Genomic DNA, 25,340 nt, shown 5'->3' on the forward strand with positions numbered 1-25,340 from the left:
GGATGGGCATAGATGTAGTTGATCTTGAAACCTTAGGGCAAGGCCTAGGGTCCTGGCTAAACAAACCAGACTGGCCATCAAGATCATCCTCCTTGGCATAAGTGCTGCTCTCACTAAAAGTTTGTGTTCTTGTTGCCTCAGGCAGAGAGACATTTAATGTTGTCAACCGTGGTTTTGCAGTATCACCTTGAAAGATATGGTAAAAAATATTTTTATTTAAAATGATAGTTGCTACTAAATAAATTGCTATTTTTAGCTAATGAACATTTGCTTATTCATGTTTTTTATTCCAAACTGTCAATGATTTTGCTGAACCTACTGTTGAAACTGAGGAGCCAGATTAAAATCTTAACAAGTATATCAAAAAACGTACTGTGGGAAGGATTGATGCTAATTGAAATGAAGTGATTTGGAGGTTCACATGTAAGGGCTGGCCTAGTGCGTGTTGGCAGTGAAACCTAGAATTAATTGGCTCTTATGCCCCACGATCCATCATACAATGTCTTAGTACCACTGTGTGAAGTAGAATCAATCAAACACTTGACTGCCCGTGTTAGTAATGTAAAATAGTCCTAGGCTCCTTAGGAAGGTTAGTCTAGATATACAGCACACTCACATTCCAGTGTACAAACTAGTGTAAATTAAACATATTTAAATTAACGATGATTCCTTTTGAATTTTGAATGAAAGATAGTGATATATTGAAGTAACCAGTATTCACTAAAATGTTTTATTTTCACTGCAGATTCATATTTTTCTAATAACTATTCTTGCTTCGTTACATTGAGGGCATTAAAAAAACACGTTTCGCAAAAAAGAGGGACTTCCCATTTTGACCAGAGCTCGCACGTTTTTTTCAGTGTGGGAGATTCAAAGTGGTGCCATTTTACAAGCCAGTAAATGTTTTATTTGTCCTCCTAACATTTCCTTTTATTTAGTCACACCATTTAATGCTCTGCCTAGTTATTATTTCTGAATCAGCATAGCTGCGTGAAGATTACCTTACAGAAAATTTCTATTGCTGGTTGTAGACTGCCATTTCTTGCTTATGTTTTTTAGCTGCACTCAATTTTCAAGTTCTATTTTGGTCGGATAGTGGCGTATAAAAATAATCTTTTCTGAAAGACCTCCACTTCTCCAGAATATTTTTTTCTCTCATTGTAAAAGGTTCTACAGCGGTTTTGTGCCTTTCTTCATATATGGATCTTTCTTAGAACTTAGTGCGTATTAATTCAAATGTAAGGCATAGCAATTTACCCAGTTGCTCATGAGGATCTATGTTAAATAATGAAGTACTTCATGTTCCTTCTAGGTTAATAAAGTCAATGAAGCACTTGGAGAAGAAATGGCAGAGGCTGAAACAGATGAATCTCTCCATATATTGAGGACTCCAACACCACCCACCTTATCTCCACAGTGTGTTTGTAGAGGAAATGGAGAGGATGTTGCCACGGAAAATAACTTGACAGGTGATTATTGGGTATTTCTATATATTAGAAATGTGATTCATGAAAATAGGGCATGTGGGCTGCTTACGTGTGATTGAATTGTGATCCTCTGTGTTAAGAGTTTACCTTTAGAGGTAATGGTGGTCTTAGTACCAAGATTGCAGCATAGTTCCTGGTCCCCTGAGTATGGATGTGATTTTGGCAACATTCTACCATTAATCATAACTGTTTTTCCTTAATCTAAGGTGTTGATTGTCTTGAAATCTCTCACCGGGAGTGATGAGGGCCCTTGGAGATTTCTGATGGCAAGTGTTTTCTCCGCCTATGAAGAGGCACCTTTACTTGTGTGCCTCCCCTTTTTGTCTGAAACTGGCTCACTGGGAAGAAGGCGCCCTTCCAGCAGAGTTATTGCCTGTTTCTTAGTTTTCTGACACACACACATATATATACAAAACCAGAGAAATTCAGCCATTATAGTTACCTGAGTTAACTGTAACTCGCTCCCCGCAATGCACTGCTTATGACCTCACATATTACAACACTGATGACATGGTCAGTGGCATCACTAATGACACCTCACATTACATCACTCATGACATCAGTGATGCACCCACTCACACCTCTAAAGAATCTTTTATACACCCACTTCCTCTCCCACACAACCATTCACAAACCCATTCACAGAGCCATACCAGTACTTACACACCCACTCACTGATTCATAGAGCTACCCACACATTCACTCGCTCACCCATACAGCCCCTCATACACCCACTCAGTCACTAATACAGCCATTGATATATCCACTCATACACCCATACAGGCACTTACACACTGAGTGAGTCAGCTACAGAACTACTCACACCCCTAGACACTCACCCATACAGCCACTTACTCAACCAGTTACACACACACCAACTTACGTACACAAATAGTAACACATATTCACTCACCTATACAGTTAGTGCCAGAAGCACGCACTCATTCATATAGCCACTCTCACATTCACTCACTCATGCATAGTCACTTATATACCCCATCACTCACCTATACTGCCTTTCAAATACCCAGTTACTCACCCATACTTACACATGCACTCAGTCAGTGACGCAGCCATACAGACACTCACTCACCCATTCAGCTTCTGATACACGCACACAGTACCCCATACAGCCATTGACTCACCCACTCACTCACTCATCCATACAGGCAGTCACACACCTCCTCACCCACACACACAGACACCAAGACAACCATAGAGGTAGTCAGACAACCAATCACCCATATAGCCATTCATGTACCTACTAACACACTCATATACCCACTTAGACATCAACTGACAGATACACTCATTTACATGACCAGTCACTCATCAATACATTCACTGAGACACCTAATCACACTTATACAATCAGTCATGCACCCTCTGAGTCATCCATATAGACACTTATACACCAACTGATTCACCAATACACCTTAGTGTGTATATATATATATATATATATATATATATATATAACACTCGTAAACATTTTAAAAACAATCACTGGATGATGTCATCACTGATGTCATTTGAGATGTCATCAGTGATGTCACTGACCTTATCATGAGTAATGTAATATGTGAGGTCATAACCTGTGCATTGAGGGGACGCGAGTTATAGTTTAACTCAAGTAACTATAACAGCTGAATTTCTCTGGTTTTCTATGAGTAGAATATGGCCCTAACTATAACGTCCCTGTTACCTTTGGTTTTTAGGTCCCGCCTAGGGAGCGCTTGCGCTGTCTCTTCGAGACATGCTGTATTCAGGATATGTGGATAAAGCTTTGCCTACTTCCTTTTTAATTGGCTCCTGTCCCTGTCCTTTGTGAATGTGGCTTTTCATTGGTCATTAGGTTTTGTAGTCCCTCCTTAGTACCGCCTTGTCTCTTCTTGTAACCTCCCATGAGAACACCCCCTGTCACAGGTGTTGTTACATCATAGGTTTTAATTACAGCCTCAAGGCTCTATTTTCTTAAAGGCCTTCAGGCAGGACACTTATTTGGCCCTAAACTAAGTTTGCAGTGGTTACTTTACTCGCTAGCATATCTCACATTCATATTAGACCGTCTATAACTTTCCCTTCATCCGCTCCACATAGAGTCCAACCTAATCCGGAATTTATATAATAATTCTTTTATCACATTTAAAAGCAACTAATTGTATATATGGACATAGCTATTTGAATGTACTTGTGGTACTGTCTTGCATGCAATGCATTATGAGTACGGTGGATTTACCATATCTTTTGCAGGGTGCAGTACCATATGTGACCAAAAGTTTATTATCCTTGCTAGGGACCTCTAGGAGCAGCTTGTGGTACTGCACCTAGACAAGCAGTGCTGGTGCCTTGCTCACTAGGGACCTCTAGGAGCAGCTTGCCGTACTGCAACTAGACATGCAGTGTTGGTGCTTTGCTCACTAGGGACCTATAGGAGCAGCTTGCGGTACTGCACCTAGATAAGCAGTGCTGGTGCCTTGCACACTAGGGACCTCTAGGAGCAGCTTGCAGTACTGCACCTAGACATGCAGTGCTGGTGCCTTGTTCACTAGAGACCTCTAGGAGCAGCTTGCGGAACTACAACTAGGCAAGCAGTACTGGTGCCTTGCTCACTAGGGAGCTCTAGGAGCACCATGTGGTACTGCACTGAGACATACAATGCTTGTTCCTGGCTTACTACTTAACCATTTGCAATGCACTAGGTCTCGCATTACTGAAAGTATCAGCTATTGGCTTGGCATTATTATTTGCAACTCCAACACCTCAAACTATCAGTAACGTGAGACCTATTGCATTGCAAATTCTTGTTATAGTGAATTTCTACGTTTTAAAAAAAAAATCTGTTTGCTAACTATGACATCCCTGTAACCTTTGGTTTGTTTCAGTAAAATTTTAAGGTTTTTTAAATGCTAATTCCTAACTATAACGTCACTGGAACCATTGTTGTTTCTAGTGGATTTCAAAGGTTTTTTAACTAGCAGTCACGTTTGCAGAGTGGTGGAGAAAGGGGACTTGGCCACTGACCAGCTCTCAAGAATTCCACTGCATAGGACTTACAGGAGGTACCAAGAGGGCTTCTTGGCCCCCAAGGGGACTTTATTGTCCAACTAATAGTGCACCGGAGGCACGTTGGCAGAGTGGTGGAAAAAGGGGGCGTGGCCTCTGACAACTTCGCAGCAATCTTGTTGTGTGGGACTTACTGGAGGTAACAGGAGGGGTAGTTGGGCCCCAAGGATGTCCTGGGGGCCAACTACCCCACCTGTTACCTCCAGTAAGTCCCATACAGCAGGAGTGTTGAGATCTGATAGGCCACGCCCTCATTCTCCACCACTCTGCAAACGCACATCCTGACGCACTACTAGTAGGGGTATGAAGAATTAGCTATTGAGGGTCCTTGGGGACCAAGTCCCCTCCTGTTACATCCTGCAAGTCCCATACAGTGGGTTTGCTGAGATGTTTTCGGTGACCATACCCTCTTTCTCCTCCACTCTGCAAATGAGCCTCATGGCGCACTACTATTTGGGGGATGATGGCTTCTTGACTCTTGAGGATCCTTGGGGGCCAATTAGCCCTCCTGTTACCTCCAGTAAGTCCCACACAGCTGGATTTCTGAGAGGTGGTCAGAGGCCACGGCCACTTTCTCCATCACTCTGCAAACGCGCCTCCTAACGCACTGCTGCTTAGGGTATGAAGTCCACTTTAGTCCTGATCCCTCAGGAGGCAAGGAGACCTCATCCCCCCACCAGCAGTGCGCCAAGAAGCGGGTTTGCAGGGTGGTGGAGAGAGGGGCATGACCTGCGACCACCTCTCAGCAATCCCACTGTGTGGGGCTTACTGGAGGTAATGGCCACCCTCCCCAGGCCAATTTCGTCCCTGGGTCCCCATCCCCCAGGGCCCAGCCATTTCTTTTCTTTTTTTTTTCTTCTTTTCAAGGGAGGGGGGCCGAGTTCCCCCCCCCCCCTCCCGCCATGGTCATCATGTTGGGGACAGCGGGGGTGCCTGATGCCCCGCGGTCCCGGCTGGCTCACTCCTCCTGTGGGAGCCAGCATTGCTTTTTACACCCAGGGAGCTGCTGACATGCAGCTCCCTGGGTGTAAAGAGCAAAGTGTGCTTTGCTTTGATCAACCAAGAGAAAAATGTTCTTGCTCTCGCTTGTTCAAATCGAGCACACTTGTTTGCTAAGGTATGGCAGGAGCAGTGCTCCAACTATCCCATAGTAAATTGCAGTGTCCCGGGGGTGGGCACCCTGGGGCATTGCTGGAGTTGGCCCTGGGGGGTGGCGGTTCCCAGGGCCATGCAGGGCTCAGGGAGGTTGGCACTTGGCCCCCCCACACCCATTGGTAATAGACCTGGGGAGGTGGTGGACCCCGGGGCACGTGCCCCCCAAATTTAAGTATAGCAGCCCCAGGGAGGTGGCGGTGCCCGGGGCTGCTTGGGTGGACTGTGTGGCCCCCACACACTCCAGTCCATTAGCCCTGGGGAAGTGGCGGTCTCCAGGGCTGCATGTGGGGGCAGGTGCCCCCCACACATTTTAATTAACAAATAGTCACTGGGAGGGTGGCGGTCCCCGGGGCTGCATGGGGGGCACGTGGCCACCACACACTCCAGTACATTAGCCCTGGGGAGGTGGTGGTTTCTGGGGCTGCGTGTGGGGGCTGGAGCCCCCAACGCATTTTAATTAACATATTGTCCCAGGGAGGTGGTGGTCCCCAAGGCTGCAGGGGGCCACGTGCCCCCCCACACGCCAGTACATTAGCCCTGGGGAGTTGGCGTTCTCCAGGGCTGTGTGTAGGGGATGGAGCCCCCACATGCATTTTAATTATCATATAGCCCCTGGGAGGTGGCTGTCCCCAGGACCACTTAGGGGGGGGGCATGTGGCTCCCACAACCTCCAGTACATTAGTCCTGGGGAGGTGGCAGTCTCTGGGCCTGCGTGTGGGGGCTGGAGCTCCCCCAAGCATTTTAATTAACATATAGCCCCAGGGAGGTGGCAGTCCCCAGGGCTTTGGGGGGGGGGGGGCGCATGGCTCCCCAACATCCAGAACATTTGCCCTAGGGAAGTGGCGGTCCCCAGGGCAGTGTGTGGGGGCTGGAACACCCACGTATTTTAATTAAGATGCAGCAGGAGGTGGAGGACCCGGGACCATGTGGGGGGCGGAGCTCCCCCAAGCATTTTAATTAACATATAGCCCCAGGGAGGTGGCAGTCCCCAGGGCTTTGGGGGGCCTGGTGGCTCCCCACACTCCAGTACATTAGCCCTGAGAAGTGGCGGTCCCCAGGGCTGTGTGTGGGGGCTGGAGCTCCCATGCTTTTTAATTAACTAATAGCCCGGTAGGTGGCAGTCCCCAGGGCTGCCGCGTGGCCCCCCACACTCCAGTACATTATCCCTGGGGAGGTGGTGGTCCCCAGGGCTGTGTGTGGGGGCTGGAGCCCTCCTCACGTATTTTAATTAACATATAGCCTCAGGGAGGTGGCGGTCCCTGGGGCTGTGGGGGCCCCCCATCATTATTATTTATTGCCCCCGGGACCTGGCCCACCTGGAGGCTTAATTAAACGAAGCGCGGCAACCCGTACTGTGTCTTAAAAAATATATTTCTGGCGGGATTTGTGAATCCAACGCGACTCCTGCCGAAATGGTTGTTTTTTAAATACTTTTTGGGGCCCTGGGGTTCCCTGTGGGACCCCCTGAACAGCCCTATGGGGTCAGCGTGTTTCTCCCCTGCCCCCTTTTTTTATTTTTATTTTTAAGTTTTTGCTTGTTACTCGGTGCAGCAGAGTCACAAGATGGCTGTCTAAACTTCCTGGTTTGAAGTGTTGGCAGCCAATCAGATCTCAGGCACAAGATCCACAGGGGTCGCTAATCTACAGCGGCCACAGTTGTATATCTGAGAAATCTTTAAATTTCTCAGGAACTACTGAACGGATTTACACCATTTAACTAAAAGAGTGCTTTCTGGACTAAGAGCTACCTTTTTGCAAACATTTGGTGTAATTTCGTTCAGCAATTCGTAGCCATGTCGAACGTTTCCTATGGAAATGAACATGGTGAAAAGTGTTTTGGGACCCCCCTTTTTCTCAGCCCCCTCTTGACGGATCACCCCAAAATTTTCAAGATAGGAGCCGAAGTGAGCTTCAATTAGATTTTTAAATTTTGTGAAGATTCGCCAAATGACACCAAGTTATTATCAAATCAAAAACAGCTTTTTAATAGAAATCAGGTCCTAACTATAACTATATATATATATATATATTTATATATATTTTCACTGAAAAAACCATAGGTTTCAGGGACGTTATAGTGAGTTGGACATTTCACTCGTACAAAACCAGAGAAATTCTGCCGTTATAGTTAGTTCAGCTAACTATAACTCACGCCCCTGCAATGCACTGCTGATGACATCAAATATTACATCATTCATGACATGGTCAGTGACATCACTAATGGCATCTCAAATGACATCACTGATGACATCACTGATGACATCATCCAGTGACTGTGTGTTTCTATAAAGTTTAAATATGTTTTATATATATGCCAAGGTGTATTGAGGAATGAGTGGGTGTATACGTGTCTGGATGGAGAATTTAGTAGGTGAGTGACTGACTGTATAAGTGAGTGATTAAATGTGTCTTACTGTATGCATGGGTTAGTGACTAATCTGTGAATGTCTATCAGTCTGTCTGTTTTGTACGCTGCTGCATGGGTTGGTCAGTAGCTACATGAGTGTCTATGTGGGTTATCGATTGGTTGTTTGAGTATTTGTATGGGTGCCTGAGTGTGTGTGTGGGTGGGTGGGAGGTGTGTGACTCTGTGCATAGATGTGTGAGTGCTTGATTCACTGGGTGTATGGGTTCAAGAGTGCATGTGGAAACAGCTGTATGGGTGTGTGAGTGTGTGTATAGGTGTGTTGGTGAGTGAATGGATGTCTTAGTGGTACATGTCCAAGTAACTACATATGTAAAAGGCAGTCTATGTGAGAGTTGGAGTATATAAATGACTATACGTGAAAGTCAGTGATTGTGAGAGTGGCTGTATGGATGAGTGTGTACTTGTAACAGTGATTGTATAAGAGAGTAAGTATGCGTTAGTATCTGTATGAATAAGTGATGTGGTGTGTGTATAACTGTATAGCTGAGTAAATGAAAGTGTGATTGATTCTTTGCATGAGTGACTAGGTGTGTGACTAACTCTGGATGAGTGGCGGTGAGTGAGTTTCTGTATAGGTGTATGAGTGCATAGGATAGTGTTCTATTATTGAGTGACTGCATATATGAGTCATTGTATGGGTGAATGAGTGGATGTGTGTGTAGAACTAGGAATCAGTTAGTTCGTATGTAGTAACTGGTATTGGTGTGTCTATGGTTTCTGTATTTTACAGTGGGTGTATCAAAGGTTATATTAGGGTGTGAGGAGGTGCATCAGATTTTCACGTGGATGATGTCATCAGTAATGTCATCAGTGATGTCATTTGAGATGTCATCAGTGATGTAATATGTGACGTCATCAGCAGTACATTCTGGGGGTGCGAGTTATAGTTAGTTCAGCAACATTTCTCTGGTTTTTTACGAGTGAAATGTCCAACTAACTATAACGTCCCTGAAACCTATGGTTTTTTCAGTGAATTTCTAAGGTTTTTTAAAAGCTTATTTCTAACTATAACGTGCCTGAAACCTATAGTTTTTTTCAGTGAATTTCAAAGGTTTTTAAATGCTAATCTCTAACTATAACGTCCCTGAAACCTATGTTTTTTTCAGTGAATTTCAAAGGTTTTTTAAATGTTAATTTCTAACTATAACATAGCAGTCGCATTTGAAGAGTGGTGGAGAAAGGTGAGCGTGGCCTCCGAACACCACATAGCAATCCTACTGTGTGAGATTTACTGGAGGTAACAGGAGGGGTAGTTATCCCCCAACGTCAACCTTGGGGGCCAACTACCCCTCCTATTACCTCCAGTAAGTCCCACAGAGCAGGATTGCTAACTACTCATACTAGGCCATGCCCCCCCCTTCGCCACTACTCTGCAAACGCGCCACCCTGGCGCGTTTTAAGTTGGGGGATTAATTCCCCTTGAATACCGAGGGTCCCTGGGGGCCAACGTGCCCGCCAGGTACCTCCAGTAGGTGCCACAGAGCTGCATTGCAGAGAAATGGACACAGGCCATGCCCCCTTTCTCCACCACTCTGCAAACGCACCCCCTTGTGCATTCTAAGTTGGGGGATTAATTCCCCTTGAATACTGAGGGTTCCTGGAGGCCAACTTGCCCACCAGGTACCTTGAGTAAGCGCCACAGAGCTCGATTGCAGAGAGGAGGACACAGGCTATGCCCCCTTTCTCCACCACTCTGCAAACGCGCCCCCTTATGCTTTCTAAGTTTGGGGATTAAGTCCCCTTGAATCCTGAGTGTCCCTGGGGGCCAACTAGCCCACCAGGTACCTCCAGTATGCCCCACAGAGCTGCGTTGCAGAGATGTGTTTAGAGGCCGCACCCCTTTTTTACACCACTCTACAAGTGCGGCTCCTGGCACACTGCTGCTTGGACGATGAAGTCTACTTGTGTCCTGAGGTCCTATATATAGCCTGGTATATGCTGTCCAGACAACCCTTATGGTGATTTAAGAGTTCTCAGACAACCTTAGAAACCTATCCAAGTGGTAGCTGTGGAGAACAGCCTTCAGGCTTAGTCTTGAAGGAGTGTAAAGCAGCTTGTTTTACCAGAATGCAATCTTATAGTATAGATTAAATGAAAGAGAACCACACAAGGTATTTATAAAATATGTATTTATTATATAATACTCTCTAGTATGTTTGGGTATCTCCTATTATTATTAGGAGCTTATAAATTATTATTATTATTATTATTAGGAGCTTATAAAGCGCGCTTATACCCGAAGGTGTCCTGGCGCTAAGAAACTGATCATCCCTGGAGAGCGAGTGTCTAATCCCTAAACAACCAAGTCTTCAGGCCCTTTCTGAAAGAGAAAAGTTCCTCCATTTTTCTCATATGTGCTGGCAGACAGTTCCATGCGGTGGCAGCACCATATGAAAACAGCTTTCCTCCCCAGCTGGCCTTTTTTATCCTAGGCACCACTACTAGATTGCCCTCCATAGATCGCAGTGCCCTCCCCGGCACATACTGCTTAAAACAGGCCTTCAGAAACTCTGGGCCAGTGCCTTTTAATGCCTTGAAGACTGTACACAAGGCCTTAAATTGGGAGCGTTTGTGAATTGGTAGCCAATGAAGTTTCCTCATTCCTTCTCGGATTGAGACATGTTTAGGTGTACCTGTCAACAGTCTCGCTGCCGCGTTCTGCACCAACTGCAGTCTGTACAGGTGTTTCTTTTGCAAGTTAAGGTACAGACTGTTGCAGTAGTCAAGACGCGAGAGAATGAGAGCCGACACTACTAGCCGGAGACCATCCGTGGGAAGCAATGCTTTAACTCTCCTCAGTATCCTGAGGATGTGAAAGCAGGATGAGACTACACCACTGACCTGACTTCCAAAGTCCAGTTTCTGGTCCATAATCACCCCCAGATTCCTAGCTTTGGGTGTGGGCACTGGTATCTTCCCCAATACATCGGGCCACATGGCTGGGGACCAGATGTTGGGATTATTTCCGAATATCATTACCTCGGTTTTTCCAGCATTTAGTTTAAGGCAATTCGCAGCCATCCAACTCGCTATACCTTGAAGACAGTCATGACACCTTGCTGAAAGATCAACTTGGGACCCTCTTTGTACTGATAACACAATCTGCGTGTCATCAGCGTATGAGGTAAGTTGGAGTCCATAGGATCTAATCAAAGCTCCCAAGGGACTCACATATACGTTAAAGAGAGTGGGACTCAGAGATGAGCCTTGCGGGACCCCACAGGGAAGGACAAAAGGTTTAGATCTCTCTGCTCCCAATTCAACACTCTGGGATCTGTCGGCCATAAAAGACTTAAGGAGGTTCCAGGCAGTGCCTTCCACCCCGGCCAAAGCCAGTCGGTCCATCATAACGCCATGATGGACCGTATCAAAGGCCGCCGACAGATCTAGCAGAATGAGGATCGCCTCACCCCCTTGATCCACCGCCGCTCTGATTTCCTCAGTCGCCTTAACTAGGGCAAGTTCTGTGCTGTAGCCAGCACGAAACCCAAACTGTGTGGGATCAAGGGCCTTCGATCTTTCAAGGAAGGAGGTAAGTTGCTTGTTTATGGCCTTCTCTAATAGTTTTGCTGGTAGTGGGAGCCGCGAAATAGGCCTATAACTATTCGGGTCACACTTATCCAGAGTGGGTTTTTTAATTAATGGTAAAATGGAAGCCGCCTTCCACCTCCTGGGGTAGCTACCTGACTCTATAATAGAGTTAAACAGTGGAGTGAGTGTGGCGGCAATAACCTGTGGACAATTCTGAAGAACCGCCACCGGGCATGGGTCACTGGGGGCTCCAGAACGTGCCGTCACCAGTAAACCCATAACCTCCTCTGCTTGTAGCGGGCTGAAGCCCCTAAGTTTATCCTGCGTCTCTACTGACCCAGCCTTCGTGCTCCAAACTGCCTTTCCAGCCTCTTTGTAGACTTCGGAAAAGGAGGAAAAAATCCCTGCTACCTTGTTCTGAAAAAAAGTGGCCAAGGTTTCACAAAGGTCAGAACTAGTTGAGGAGATCGGTTCAGCTGGGATCGTGAGTTTGGTTAAAGTTTTAAACAGTTCTCTGGAAGATGAACTCGCCAACTCAATTTGCTCCGAAAAATATCTTTTCTTTGCCTCATGTATTTCATTTTTGTAAATAGAGAGGCTATTTTTATATTTTTCTTTATCGGACGGACTGTAACCCTTCCGCCATATTCTCTCCAATCTTTTACAGTCCGATTTCATGGTCTGTAGCGCATCAGAGAACCACGGAGCCGAGGGAGAGGCCCTTCTGGGCGTGAAAGATTTAACAGGTGCAAATATATTGCAGGCCCTCTCAATTCATTCAAAGTATGAGTCTGCAGCCTTATTTGCGTCCTGTGGAACACCAGGGGCGTTGGCCATTAGGTAATTACCGAACTTTGTCCCATCTATCTTTTTCCAAGCTCGGGTCACAATCTCCTCCTTAGGCTTAGTCTTTGGTAATGTCTGGGTTCCAGTTGGGAGTGTGAAAATTATTGCGGCATGATCAGACCAAGGGAATGGCAAGACTTCCACTACATCCAGATCCGTTCGATTGGTAAAAATGCCATCAAGGGTGTGGCCAGCCGTATGCTACACGGAGATATACACAACGCATACAATAGTACAGCAAATAAATCACAGTAAATAGCAGTAATACATAGTGGGCCCCAAGGGGGGACCAAACTTTATACTAAAAAAGTGCTATAAGAACCATGACTTGAGTCAGGACAATGTTGAGAGGACATAGAATTGCTGGGACCCCAAGGAACCACCCAAGGTGGGTAGATAGGGACTCCACGGAGTGCGTGTGTAGTGTGAGTACACGACCTCGTGTTCCATACAAGTCTATGGGTAAGTCGCGGTTGAATTTTTAAAGATTAAGGACCCTTCCCAGTGAACTACAAAGAAACCCAGTGGAAGACAGAAGGTTGGAGAGTCACCCCACCCGTGGATACTGAAGAACCCAAGTTACCTAACCCAAGGAAGGCGGGTGCATAGGTGTGAACCCAATGGAAGACTTCGGAGAAGAGCCGCTGCTGGAAGAGGAGAAAGTGTCCGTTGGAATACAAACGTGGATTCTTGTCAAAGAGTACCTGAATGCAGAGGGGACAGAGTCTGGGTCTTGGAAGTGACCATTGGCTCGGTAGACGAATGCCCACCGATGTCGGGTGATTCAGGATAGTTGATGGGGTCCTTGACTCTGCAGCTGCGGGGACCAGGCGATGTTGAGGACAACCAGGAGCCAGATGGGAGCTGTCCCACGAAGGATGTCGAGTGCTGAAGGATCGGTGTCCGGCAGGAGCACTAACAAGCCTTGGCAAAAACAACCCATGCAGGAAGTCAAGGAAGAGTACGGTTGGGACCAGCAAGGTCCAGGACACTCACCACACACAGGGGAGTCAGGGCAGGCCCCAAGCAATCGGGGGAGTTCAGAGAAATTAAAGATGACCCTCAATTGGACCCACTGGCTGGAGGCACAGGAGTCTTGAGAGGACCTCGGGCAGCTTCACAAAACAGGCCACGGAGCACTCGGTGTGAGGTGGTTGAAGATCTTTGTGGGAAACGTTGCCAGAGGTTGGGGCTACTTGGAGCCCAATGCACTTGTAGCAGGATTGCCAACAAGCACATGCCCTTGTAAAAGTACAAGGTGCACAGGGGTTTGGGCATTTCAGCCCCCACAAGGGATTCTGACCTCAAACATGGTGAGAGGGCAGCTCGGACCTCGAAGGACGTAGAAACCAACCTCCTGTGATACAGAGCCTTTCGGAGTCCGTAGGCGCTTGGATCAGCAGACCGGTCAGCAGTGTTGCGGTGCCTGCAAATGCATGGAAGGGACTCCTTCACTCCAAGGGAGATGATCTTCAGGTGTCTTGGAAGCGCCACAGGTCCTACACAGATCCTGTACGATGCGCAGGCACAGACGATGCAGCAGACTGAGAGGGAGACGAAGTAAGGCCCAAACAAAGTCCAGCGAAATCCAGAGGGCCCAGATGGTCGAAGTGCATTGGTTTCCGTTCTGAATCTTGTCCACGAGGAATCTAAGGTCCTACAGCCAGGTGGGCCCTTAAGTACCCACGGGAAAGGGTTGGAAAGATTCAGGGGACCCTTCCCGGGGAGGGTCTGGACAGGGGAGAGGTTACTCCCAAGTCCTTTGTCCAATTACGCGCCAGAGCGGGAAACAATGGCTTGAACTGGACTATGCACAGGGACACCAAATGTGCCCCTCATGCAGACTTTCGGTCGTTGGCAAGCGCACCCACCCAGCCCTAATAAACAAAAACGTGTCTGGGAAGTGGTCACACCTCTCTGTGACAGGATGCCTATTGTTTTACCTTCCCCTGCTCAAGCGTGGCTCAGCAGCAGTAAGGCAGAAATGTGTCCCTGGTCGGCAGCAACCATTTTGTGCTGCCCGGGACTGGAAAGCTGGTACCGGCAACACCAGGGACTGAACGAAGCTCGCTTTTGAGGGGTGGAATCATACCTTGGTATGATTTCAACATGTTAGACACCAAACAGGATAGGGTTAGTTTCAGCCGTTTTAGAGTTGGTCATTACGGGGTCGCATAATGCCACTCAATATGTTGTAAATGGCTGCCTCACTGACAGCCTGGGACAATGGACTACGTAGGCTGCCTGGGGTGTTCTGCTCATGCAGTGGCACCCTCTCACTTAGAACCAAGCACCCTGCCCTCAGGATTGTAAAGGCCTGCTAGAGGGGTGACTTATAGGTTTTAAGCGCAGTGACCCATAGATATAGAAACCTATATCTTAAGTAAGTGGTGCATGCACCAATTTACACAGGCTACAATGTCAGGCCTGTAGGTTCCATTTTGCATGGCCTCTCATGGGTGGCATAATACATGCTTCAGCCCATGGGAGGCCACTGGCGTACCTATGCCCTGGGTACATGGGCACCATATACTAGGGACTCACAAGGGTACCCTAGTATCCAATCTGGATTGTACCAAAGTACATAGCATAACACTTTAAGGAGAAAGCAGTTAGACTGGGGCCCTGATTAGCAGGATCACAGTCAGACTAGTCAAAAACAGTATTCCATCCAGCTAAAAGTGGGGGTAACCATAAGAAGCAGATCCTACTTTCCTTCACAACGCACCCCCCAAACGTAAGGAGATGAGACTAACCTTTCCCAGTTGAGTCTTATTTTTCTAAGTGGAAATATCTAGAAAATTAATCTGCATTGGCATGGGTAATCCCAGGTCTATGTTCCAATGTATAGACCATCCCCTGTTGGAAAATGGACCACCTCAAAAGTTTGGGGTTTTCACCCTTCATCTGTTTAGCCATAGGAAGAGCTTATTGTCCGTCTGAACAATGAAGTGAATGCCAAACAGGTATGGCCTCAACTTTCTCAGGGCCCAGACCACTGCAAAGGCTTCCCTCTCTATAGCTGACCAACGTTTCTCTCTGGGGGTCAACCTTCTGCTGATAAAAGCTACTGGCTGATCCTGACCCTCTGCATTAAGTTGTGACAACACAGCCCCTACCCCAACTCAGGTGCATCTGTTTGGACAATAAATTGCTTGGAGTGGTCAGAACTCTGCAGAATGGGATCAGTGCACATGGCCTGCTTGAGATCATCAAATTCCTTCTGACAGCCAACTGTCCACTGAACCCTCTTGGGCATTCTTTTTGATGTAAGATCATTCAAGGGAGTCACTTTGGACCCATATCCTTTTACAAATCTTCTGTAGTACCCAGTCAGGCCCAAGAAAGCTCTGACCTGAGTCTGGATAGCGGGAGCAACCCAGTCCATTAGGGTCTGTAATGGTTGAACCTGGCCTCCACCCACAAGGTGGCCCAGGTACACAAGCTTGCTTTGCCCTATCTGGCACTTAGTAGCCTTGATAGTGAGGCCTGCTTTCTGCAGAGTCTCAAACATTCTTCAGGTGGACCAAGTGATTCTCCCAGGTGGAGCTAAATACAGCTATATCATCAAGATATGCTGGACTATAGGCTTCCAGGCCTGTAAGGACTTTATTCACCAGCCTTTGGAATGTGTCATGTGCATTCTTCAAACCAAAGGGCATTACAATAAATTGGTAATGCCCACTAGGGGTTGAAAATGCAGGTTTTTTTGGCATCCTTAGCTAGTCTGATTTGCCAATAGCCAGCAGTGAGGTCAAATGTACTCAAGAACTTGGCTGAGGCCAAAGTATCAATACGCTCATCTGCCCTAGGAATTGGATGAGCATCAGTTCTAGTGACTGCATTGAGTCCCCTGTAGTCAACACAAAACCTCATCTCCCTTTTACCACCCTGGGTGTGAGGTTTTGGTACAAAGACCACTGGCCTACCCCAGGGCTATCTGAGGGCTCAATAACTCCCAATTCTACCATCCTTTGGACTTCAGTCCTGATGCACTCTCTGACATGGTCAGGCTGCCTGTAAATCTTATTTTTAACAAGTAGACTCTCGCCTGGGTCCCCTTCATGGGTACACCAGGTTGTCTGACTAGGAGTCAGAGAGAACCAGTGGTTGAAGTGGGCAGGAACGGCAGGGCACGGCATGCCCCTACTTCTTTAATTCTATAGATTCCGTTCCCCTACTTTTTTTATTTTGAACATGCGTCCCTGGACGTAAGAACTATCCAAGGCCTGCAGAGAAGGCTCGGTATTTGTGGCTGTTCGGGAACGGACGGGGAGCAGAGAAGGAAAAGGTCTCCATCTCTTCCTTCCTGCCCAGACAAGACAAGGAAGTGTCCGCTTCTGCTCAGCCGCTGGCAGGTGCCCCCCCCCCTCTTTCTTACTCTTATTCACTGTCTGCCTAGCCCCTCCTCACTTACCGAAAACTGTGACTCAAGAAATGTTTTTTTCTCACCCTCTCTTTCTTCCTGTTACTCATTTGTTCGCCTGTGAAATGGATGCAAAAAAGAAAACCACTTTTGCTGGAAATGCCGTTTTAAAATTTTTCTATTCCAAAGTGCAGCCACGGAAATAAAAGGTTCAAAATATGAAAAATCAATAACTAAATAAAGCAGGACGGAGTGTTCTTAAAGTGGCCAGATCGGTTTTATTCAAACCCCAAAAACAATAGCATCACTTTACCGAGTTTGCCAGTGAAGCGCTGTTTTCCCCCGGTGGGGAAGTGCGCCAAACCTAGAGGTACTGCAATACCTGGTTGATGGGTGGATTGGAATACAAAATGCGTACGGCGGCTTTTTGTTCACGAATGTGGTCTTTTTAAACCATACTGCTTACGTTTTGTAAGCATATAAGCAGTGGACATTGAAATGGGTCCTTTCTGGGCCCTGTAGGTTTCAGGCAGAAGCACTCACTGATTTCTGAATAGTGAGTGTAAAAGCGTTAATTTCACCATGTTGTTCCTGCTTACATTTCACATGCTTTATTTAATCTTTCATTCCCTATGAGTGTTTGCTTTTTCCAGGATGATGTTACTTTTTCCTTTAGGGAGCATTTTGCTCTTGCCTAGTGCGTAATTTGAATTGAATCGCATCCAGTTGTTTATAGCAGGTCAAATTGGATTGTAGTTGAAGGCAGTGTGAATTTCTCCCAGTGGGGCAGTATGGTGTTCAGTGAGGGAGCGGATGTAGCACTGGGGCAGAGCTGCCGAATTTAGAACTGCGGAACCAGGTTCAGCCTTCATGAGCAGTCCCCCAGACCACTCTCCTGAGGGAGCACATTTCCATGCTAGACCTTAGAAGGCCCCGGAAAAGCCCTAGTGTATTAGCACCAGCAGGTGGACCCTAGCAGTGGCAAGTGTGGGTTCACCTTGAAGGCTTGCTCACCACAATCCATACTGAAGTTCACCTCCAGTCTTGCGGGCAAGCCTACGAAGTAGCAGACTCTAGAGCAACAGTGACTCTGTCACTGAGGTCACAGGACCCCTGAGAAGAGCTGGCTCTAGGGCGGTACGACCGGTGGGACCTCAACGGGTGCTAACTTTGAGTGGGGGCGATGTATATTATGGTTTTAAAAGCACTTGCTGCCTCCTTCTTGGCCTACAGCAATTTTCGGCAATAATAAAAATGTCATGATAACTCCGGTGAATAAAACTCTTCCTCGAGCGAGATCGGAGTTTTGTCTAGTGGAAGTTTTGACTCATGGAAAGATAGCACAGGGGTTTTTTTGAAAAAATTTTTTTATTAATTTATTTCAATTTCAGATTCAAAAAGAACACATACAGATGGTTATGCTGTAGCAATTGATGACACATTAACAGTTCGTACACTCGGGTGGCAGGAGATATCGACAATAAATTAGATGACAATCGTAGACAGAAAAACACTTGATAGAAATTAATCAGGTATACAATGTGGCAATAGAGGATTACAGTACATTATTGACATGAGCAATCAGACATCAGTGATAGACAACAGGTATGCAGTGAGCTGGGCCCCAATTATCATGAGGTTTGGAAGTACTAGCCAATTCCTCAGCATAGATAGCGCAGAGGGTTAATGTGCCTGCTGCTAAGAACATGTACCATGCCCATCTCAAAGTGAACATATTGTAAATAGGTCAGTGGGTTACTGCTTTTGTCAGTAAGATCCTTTTGCTACTTGCAGTTTATAAGTTAAAATCCTAACAAAGAACAGTGAGCTATTAACTTTCATCTTAGAGCTGCATATAAACTGCAAGGTACAAGCTAGAGCTTTATGTTTTTTTTCCCTAAGCCTTTGATCATCCTAATGTTGCAAAAAGTGTTCATTTGAATAGAAATCAATAATGATTATTAAAGTGACCCCAATCATGGTATTAAGTTTAAAATTTGGAGTTTGTGTTTCTCTAGATCAATCACTATTAAACTATACTGCCCACTAATATGTTGTCATGTGACTCCTACGCCGTGTAGTCCTTTGTCTTATGTAACATTTCCCATACTGTGATTTACACACGTAAAATGGATTGTCTCTGTGTATATTGCTGACAGAAAATCCATGGCTCTGAAACAAATGGCGTGTGCTTCCACTTTTAAGCATATTTGGGACATTCTGTGATTAGAAACATATCCCACTTTGTGAATTTATTTTAATATCAATAACTCATATAAATCGTTAAATAATCATGTGTATCCATTGGTTGAATTACATAACACAATAAGCTGTAACTGGTGAGTGAAATGCCAAACAAATACTAAAGATTGTGATGTTTTGCCAATCCTGGCCACACCTCTAACTCCGCCCACTGATCCAATCCTCAGGTTATTCCCGCCTTCTGATTCTCCTCCTACAGTTCCCCTACTTTTTTTCCCCCACTTCGTCCACTGGAGAGAACATGTGTCTATTTTGATTGAGGACCTTCCTGCAATCAATCTGCTGTTGGTCAGTGAGGCTGCCTGCCAAGTCTACACCATCAACTGACCCATCATCAGGGTTTTGAGAGAGGAGAACAGGTAGAGGGTCACTCTCTTCCTCCTGTCCCTCATCAGTTGCCATGAGTCAGGCCGATCCACAAAAGGTTTGAGCCTGTTCACATGGAGCACCCTGTGGGGGCTCCTAGGAGTGCCAAGGTCCACCAAGTAGGTGACCTCACCTTTCTGCTCAATTATAGTATGGGGTCCACTTCACTTATCCTGGAGAGCTGCTTGGGCCACAGGCTTCAACACCCATACCTTCTGTCCTGGCTGGTAGACAGTCAGAACAGCGTTTTGGTCATGCCAAGCTTTCTGTAATTCCTGACTTGGCTTGAGGTTTTTGCTGGCCTTCTTCATGTACTCCTGGAGCGGAGACCAAGTACATAGTCCACAATGTCTTGCTTAGGTGGTTTGAGAGGTAACTCCCATCCCATCTTCACTAAACACAGGGGACTCCTAACTGGATGCCCAATCAGAAGTTCAAAAGGGCTGTAGCCAACCCCCTTCTGTGGGACCTCTCTGTAGGCAAAGAGAAGGCAGGGCAACAGAACATCCCATTTTCGCCTAAGCTTTTCTGAGAGGCCCGTGAGCATGCCCTTGAGGGTTTTGTTGAATCTTTCAACTAAGCCATTGCATTGTAGGTGATAGGGTGTGGTGAACTTATAGCTCACTCCACATTCATCCCATATCGCAGTAATATAACTTGACATGAAGTTTGTACCTCTGTCAGTTAAGACCTTCTTAGGGAAACCCACTCTGAAAAGATTCCCAGGAGGGCCCTGGCCACGAGAGGGGTTGTGCTGGTTCTAAGGGGTATTGCTTCTGGATACCTAGTGGCATGGTCTAACACCACTAGAATATAACTGCGTCCAGATGCTGTTGGAGTGTTCATGGGACCACTGATATCAATCCCAACCCTCTCAAAGGTAACCCCCACCACTGGTAGTGGTATGAGGGGGGGCTTTGTGGTACCACCTGACTTCCCACTAGCTTGACAGGTGGTACAGGCGCGACAAAACTCCTTGGTGTCTTCTGACATGTGAGGCCAGTGAAAGTGAGGGACACGCCTGTCTCAAGTCTTGTTTTGGCCTAGGTGTCCTGCTAAGAGAACACCATGTGCCAAGGTGAGTACGAAGCCCTTAATCAACAGAGGTATGACCAATCTCCTGGTGTCACCAGGCTTGGGGGTCTCTACCCTCTGAGTAAAGGAATCCCTCATCCCAATAGATCCTGTGGGGTCCACTGACACTCCCAGCAGCCTCAGCAGCAGCTTGCTGTCTGAGGAGTTCAAGAGAGGGGCAGGTTTGCTGCTCCATACTCAAGTCTACCCTGAAAGGGCCACCTGTCTCCAAGAACTCAACCTGATCAGGTTCAAGTTCATCTAGACAGTTCCTTTACAGGGACTAAGATCATCTCCCTCAAGAGACTGATCCTCAATTTGAGTCTTTGAGTCTGAGGGGAAGACACAGCCTTACCCCTCCTGCGCCTTCTCTTAGAAGGCCCTTGGTCAATTGTTCCAGGATCCAGGGCTAGTTCAGTGTTTGTCAGTTTGGCCTGTGACCTGGCCACAGCAAACACATCTGCAGAGATGCCCAGCATTGTTGCATGAGTCCTAATTTCCACACCAGCCCAGACTGAAGTCTCCAAATCATTGCCCAACAAACATTCTACTGGTAGGACTGAACTACCCACAACTTTCCCCCTCCCCAGCTGAAATGAACAACTGCCAAGGAATGGTCATTCCTGGCATTGTTTGCATTGATCACTTGGTACATCTCTCCAAGTACGATATGCTTTTAGCACCAATACCAGTACCCTTTCTACTCAACTACCTCCCATTAGTTTCTCCCACAGTACTCACAGCAACAGCCACCTCAAGCTGGTTACAACAGGCCCACGTCTAGAGGCAGAAACAGGCATCAGGGAAAAGATGCAGGTCGCCACCAATGACCATTCACAATTGTTTTCCATTTCTCTGGTTTCCCCTTCCAAGCTTGGAGGAAAGATTTCCCATCACCTTCAAAGTTGGCAACAGATAACGTCAGACTGATGGGTCCTAAACCTTGAACAGTTCGGACACACTCCTACAATTTCTACAAACACCACCATAGAAACCTCCTCATCCCTCCATGCCAAAGCACTTATGACTGCTCGAATTTGAAATCAAATCCATGCTCAACAAAGGGGCAATAGAGAGAGTACCTTTTTCCCAAGCAGGAAAAGGATTCTACTCATGTATCTTCTTAGTAAGAGGAAGGAGTTGCGGCCAATCCTTGATATCAGAGATCTTAATAAGTACCTCAAGAAGCAATAATTCTGCATGGTAACTTTGCAGGATGCACTTTTGCTTCTGAATCACGCCAATTATCTTTCACCCCTCACCCTTCAGGATGTGTATTTTCAAATCCCCATCAACCCTTCCCACAGAAAATGCCTACGGTTCTCAGTAGCCTGCACTCATTTGCAGTTTTGAGTTCTTCCTTTTGGCCTAAAGTTGGCTTCCTGGATGTTCACAAAATGTCTAGCTCCAGTAGCAAAGTTTTTAAGGAAACAAAAGCATTAGGTATTCCCTTACTTGGACGACTGGCTCGTCCAAGCTCAGCCCACTCAAGCAGCGCACAAATCAACAATGGCCTGCATCAGTCTGTTCAGCGGACTATGACCCACCCTCAATCAAAAGACATCAGTCCTTCACTCAGTAAGAAGCATAATATTCTTAGGAGCAAAGCTGGGCACTGCACTCAACAAGGCATATCCCACAGCAGAGGCGCAGCTAAGGCTAACATCATTAGCAAAATTGATACAAAGAAAAGAGTCTCTTTCAGGATGCCTTTACAAGTCATTATTAGGGATGCGATCATCATGCATCCCTTCAGTTCCACTCTGCTGACTGCGGATGCAACCACTTCAAGAAGAACTCTACTCTCAGTGGGTTCAAACCGCTGGCTCTTTTGACTACATCATCAAAGTCATTCCAGCCAGATCAAGGCTCTAGCCTGGTGGACACTACCAGCAAACCTTTCACTAGGTCTTTCCTTCCTCAGCCTACTACCTCTTTTGGTGATCACCCCCAACGCTTCCTTAGAGGAGTGGGGAGCATACCTTCAAGACCTACAAGTAAGTGGCAAGTGACAAAAAACTCAGTGTTAACACATTAATCTCCTCGAGCTCAAGGCAGTACATCTTGCATTACAGGCTTTTCTTTCAAAAATAGAGGGTTCCACAGTTCTGATTTGTACAGACAATACAACCATGATGCACTATATAAACAAGCATGGTGGTACCAGATCTCTTCCCTTTCTCAAGAGGCTCAGGCCATCTGGGAATGGTCTGTGCGTCACAGAGTGCATCTTCAAGCGGAACATGTCCCAGGAAATCAAAATGCCATAGCGGAGACTCTCGGCAGGTTAAAGACTTCTTGTTACGAGTGGGAACTTGATGAGACAATCCTCGATCAAGTGTCCTAAAAGTGGGGCAAGCCAAATCTCGATCTATTTGCGACTAACAGAACTGCAAATGCCGGTACTTCACAAGTTAGCATCTCCATCAGGATTCATGGGGGAATGCATTTTCGATAGCATGGCCCAGCATATTTGTCTACACCGTTCCACCCATTCTCCTGATTCCAAAATTCTCACAATGAATAAAATCGAACATTGCAGGAAAATTCTGATGGCCCCAATGTGGCGTCGCCAACACTGGTTTACAGAACTGCTTCTGCTCTTGGTGAAACCTCACACCAGACTCAGTCTTGCCTTATCTCCTGACAATGGACAAAAGCCAAGTCCTACACCCAGATCCTCACTCTTTCCACCTATCGGCCTGGCTCCTGAGAACAATGAATTTGGACATCTGAACATCCCTCCTGAATGTAGGGACATCCTTTCCAGAGCCAGGGCAGACAGTACAAACTAAACCTATTCTCACAAGTGGAAGCAATTTTGACACAGCTCCTATATTATTCACCTGAGCAAGTCTTGCCTTATCTACGGCATTTGGCTTGCTCTGGTTTAACTTACGCATCCATCAGAGTTCACTTGGCAGCTATATCTGGATTCCAACAATCACCCAATTCGCCTTAATTATGGTCTTCCAGGACAATCAAACAGTCCCTCAAAGATTTATTTAGAGTTTTCCGTCTAGTAAGATCTCCTCCATCCTGGCATCTGAACATAGTGATCTCTCCGCTCATGAAACTTCCATTTGAGCCCATTCACGGAGCAAGCCTAAAGTACCTATCCTGGAAGGTTGCTCTCCTTGTAGTCTTGACTTCTGCCAGGCGGGTCAGTGATATCCAGGACCTCACTAATCAAGAGCCACTCCTTCATTTCAGAGATGACAGGCTAATCCTGCGCACAAACCTGAAATTTATTCCGGAAGTCCCTTCCGACTTTCACATTAATGAGCCTCTAATCCTAAAGACTTTCTTTCCAAATCCTACAACGCAGTTTGAAAGAGCTCTTCATTCTCTAGCTATAAAGAGATGCATCAAATTCTATATGGACAAGGACATCTGCCTACTTTATTTGTTGCTTACAGCGCACCACGGAAAGGGCAACCTCTTTCCAAACAGAGTATAGCTAAATGGATATCTGCAGCAATTCAATTCTGTCACCAGGCTGCAGGAAAGCCATTACAGACTTCTGAACTTGCCCATTCTTCTAGGGCTGTTTCTACATCAACTGCTCTGTTTGCTAGTGTGCCACTCCAGGACATTTCCAAAAATAAGTTTTACTGGCGCACTTGTTGAACATCGAAAAAGGCACAAGCCGAAACGCGTTTGTTTGTTGGCTTGAAAATAAATGGAGTATAATCCACCCCGTGAGTTCAGGTTTGGCTCTAAATTACAATGAATGGCAACTAATGGGTGTTACTAAATGGAGACATTGATATATATAGATAGATAGATAGATAGATAGATAGATAGATAGATAGATAGATAGATAGATAGATAGATAGATAGATAGATAGATAGATAGATAGATAGATAGATAGATAGATCGATAGATATCCTACTGGCGGTCGCCAGTAGGTAGTTATAGTTAGGACCTAGTTTCCATAGGAAAGGCGTTTTTTGTTTTCCAAATAACTTTGGCGCCGGTTGACGAATCTTTGCGAAATTTTCGAAATTCGTGGGGCGCTCCGGTCAGCTCCTATCTTGAAAGTTTCGGGGAGATTCGTCAAGCGGGGGCCGAGAAAAAAGGGGGGTCCCAAAACGTGTTTTCTCCATGTTATTTCCCATAGGAAACTTTAGATACGACTACAGCCCGAACTACTGAACGGAATTGCACCAAATTTGACAAAAAGGTAGCCCTTGGTTCAGAAAGAGACCTTTTAGTTAAATGGTGTAAATCGGTTCAGTAGTTCCTGAGCAGTTAAAATAATAGAGGCCAAAAAATCAATTTCCCATAGGAAACTTTAGACACGGCTACAGCTCAAACTGCTGAACGGAATTACACCAAATTTGGCAAAAAGTAGTGCTTGGTTCAGAAAGCACCCTTTTTTTACAATGATGTAAATCCATTCAGTAGTTGCTGAGAAAATCAAAAAATAAAAGTTTGGATATATAGAGGCGCGGTGGATCCGCGCACCCACCCGACCACGAGTTGCAATCTATTTGGATGTCAACACTTCAAACCAGGAAGTGTTGGCAGCCATCTTGTGCCTTGGTAGAACCGAGGCACAAGAAAAGGGGGCAGGGTAGAAACACCCTGACCCCCTAGGCCTGCTCAGGGGGTCCCACAAGGATCCCCAGGGCTCATAAAAGCATTAAAAAAAAAAAAACGCCCGAATTCGCGCTGGGTGCGCGTATCCGGCCGAGAAAATTTTTAAAAAACCGAAGCGCGGACTCCTGCGCTTCGTTTAATTGAAGCCCCCGG

At 46.2% G+C, this 25,340-nt stretch overlaps 1 protein-coding gene across 2 annotated transcripts in view; it reads left to right on the top strand.

Moving 5' to 3' along the window:
• Positions 1–25,340, top strand: part of PHC3 (polyhomeotic homolog 3) — a 590,730-nt gene that overhangs the window by 254,055 nt on the left and 311,335 nt on the right. For both annotated transcript variants that reach the window (XM_085635115.1, XM_085635116.1), the window contains one exon: positions 1,313–1,469. In XM_085635115.1, the coding sequence (XP_085491241.1) occupies positions 1,313–1,469 (157 nt within the window). The remainder of the gene's footprint in view (positions 1–1,312; positions 1,470–25,340) is intronic.

This window comes from Triturus cristatus, chromosome 11 (assembly GCF_964204655.1).
Source record: "Triturus cristatus chromosome 11, aTriCri1.1, whole genome shotgun sequence".
Classification (NCBI taxonomy): Eukaryota; Metazoa; Chordata; class Amphibia; order Caudata; family Salamandridae; genus Triturus; species Triturus cristatus.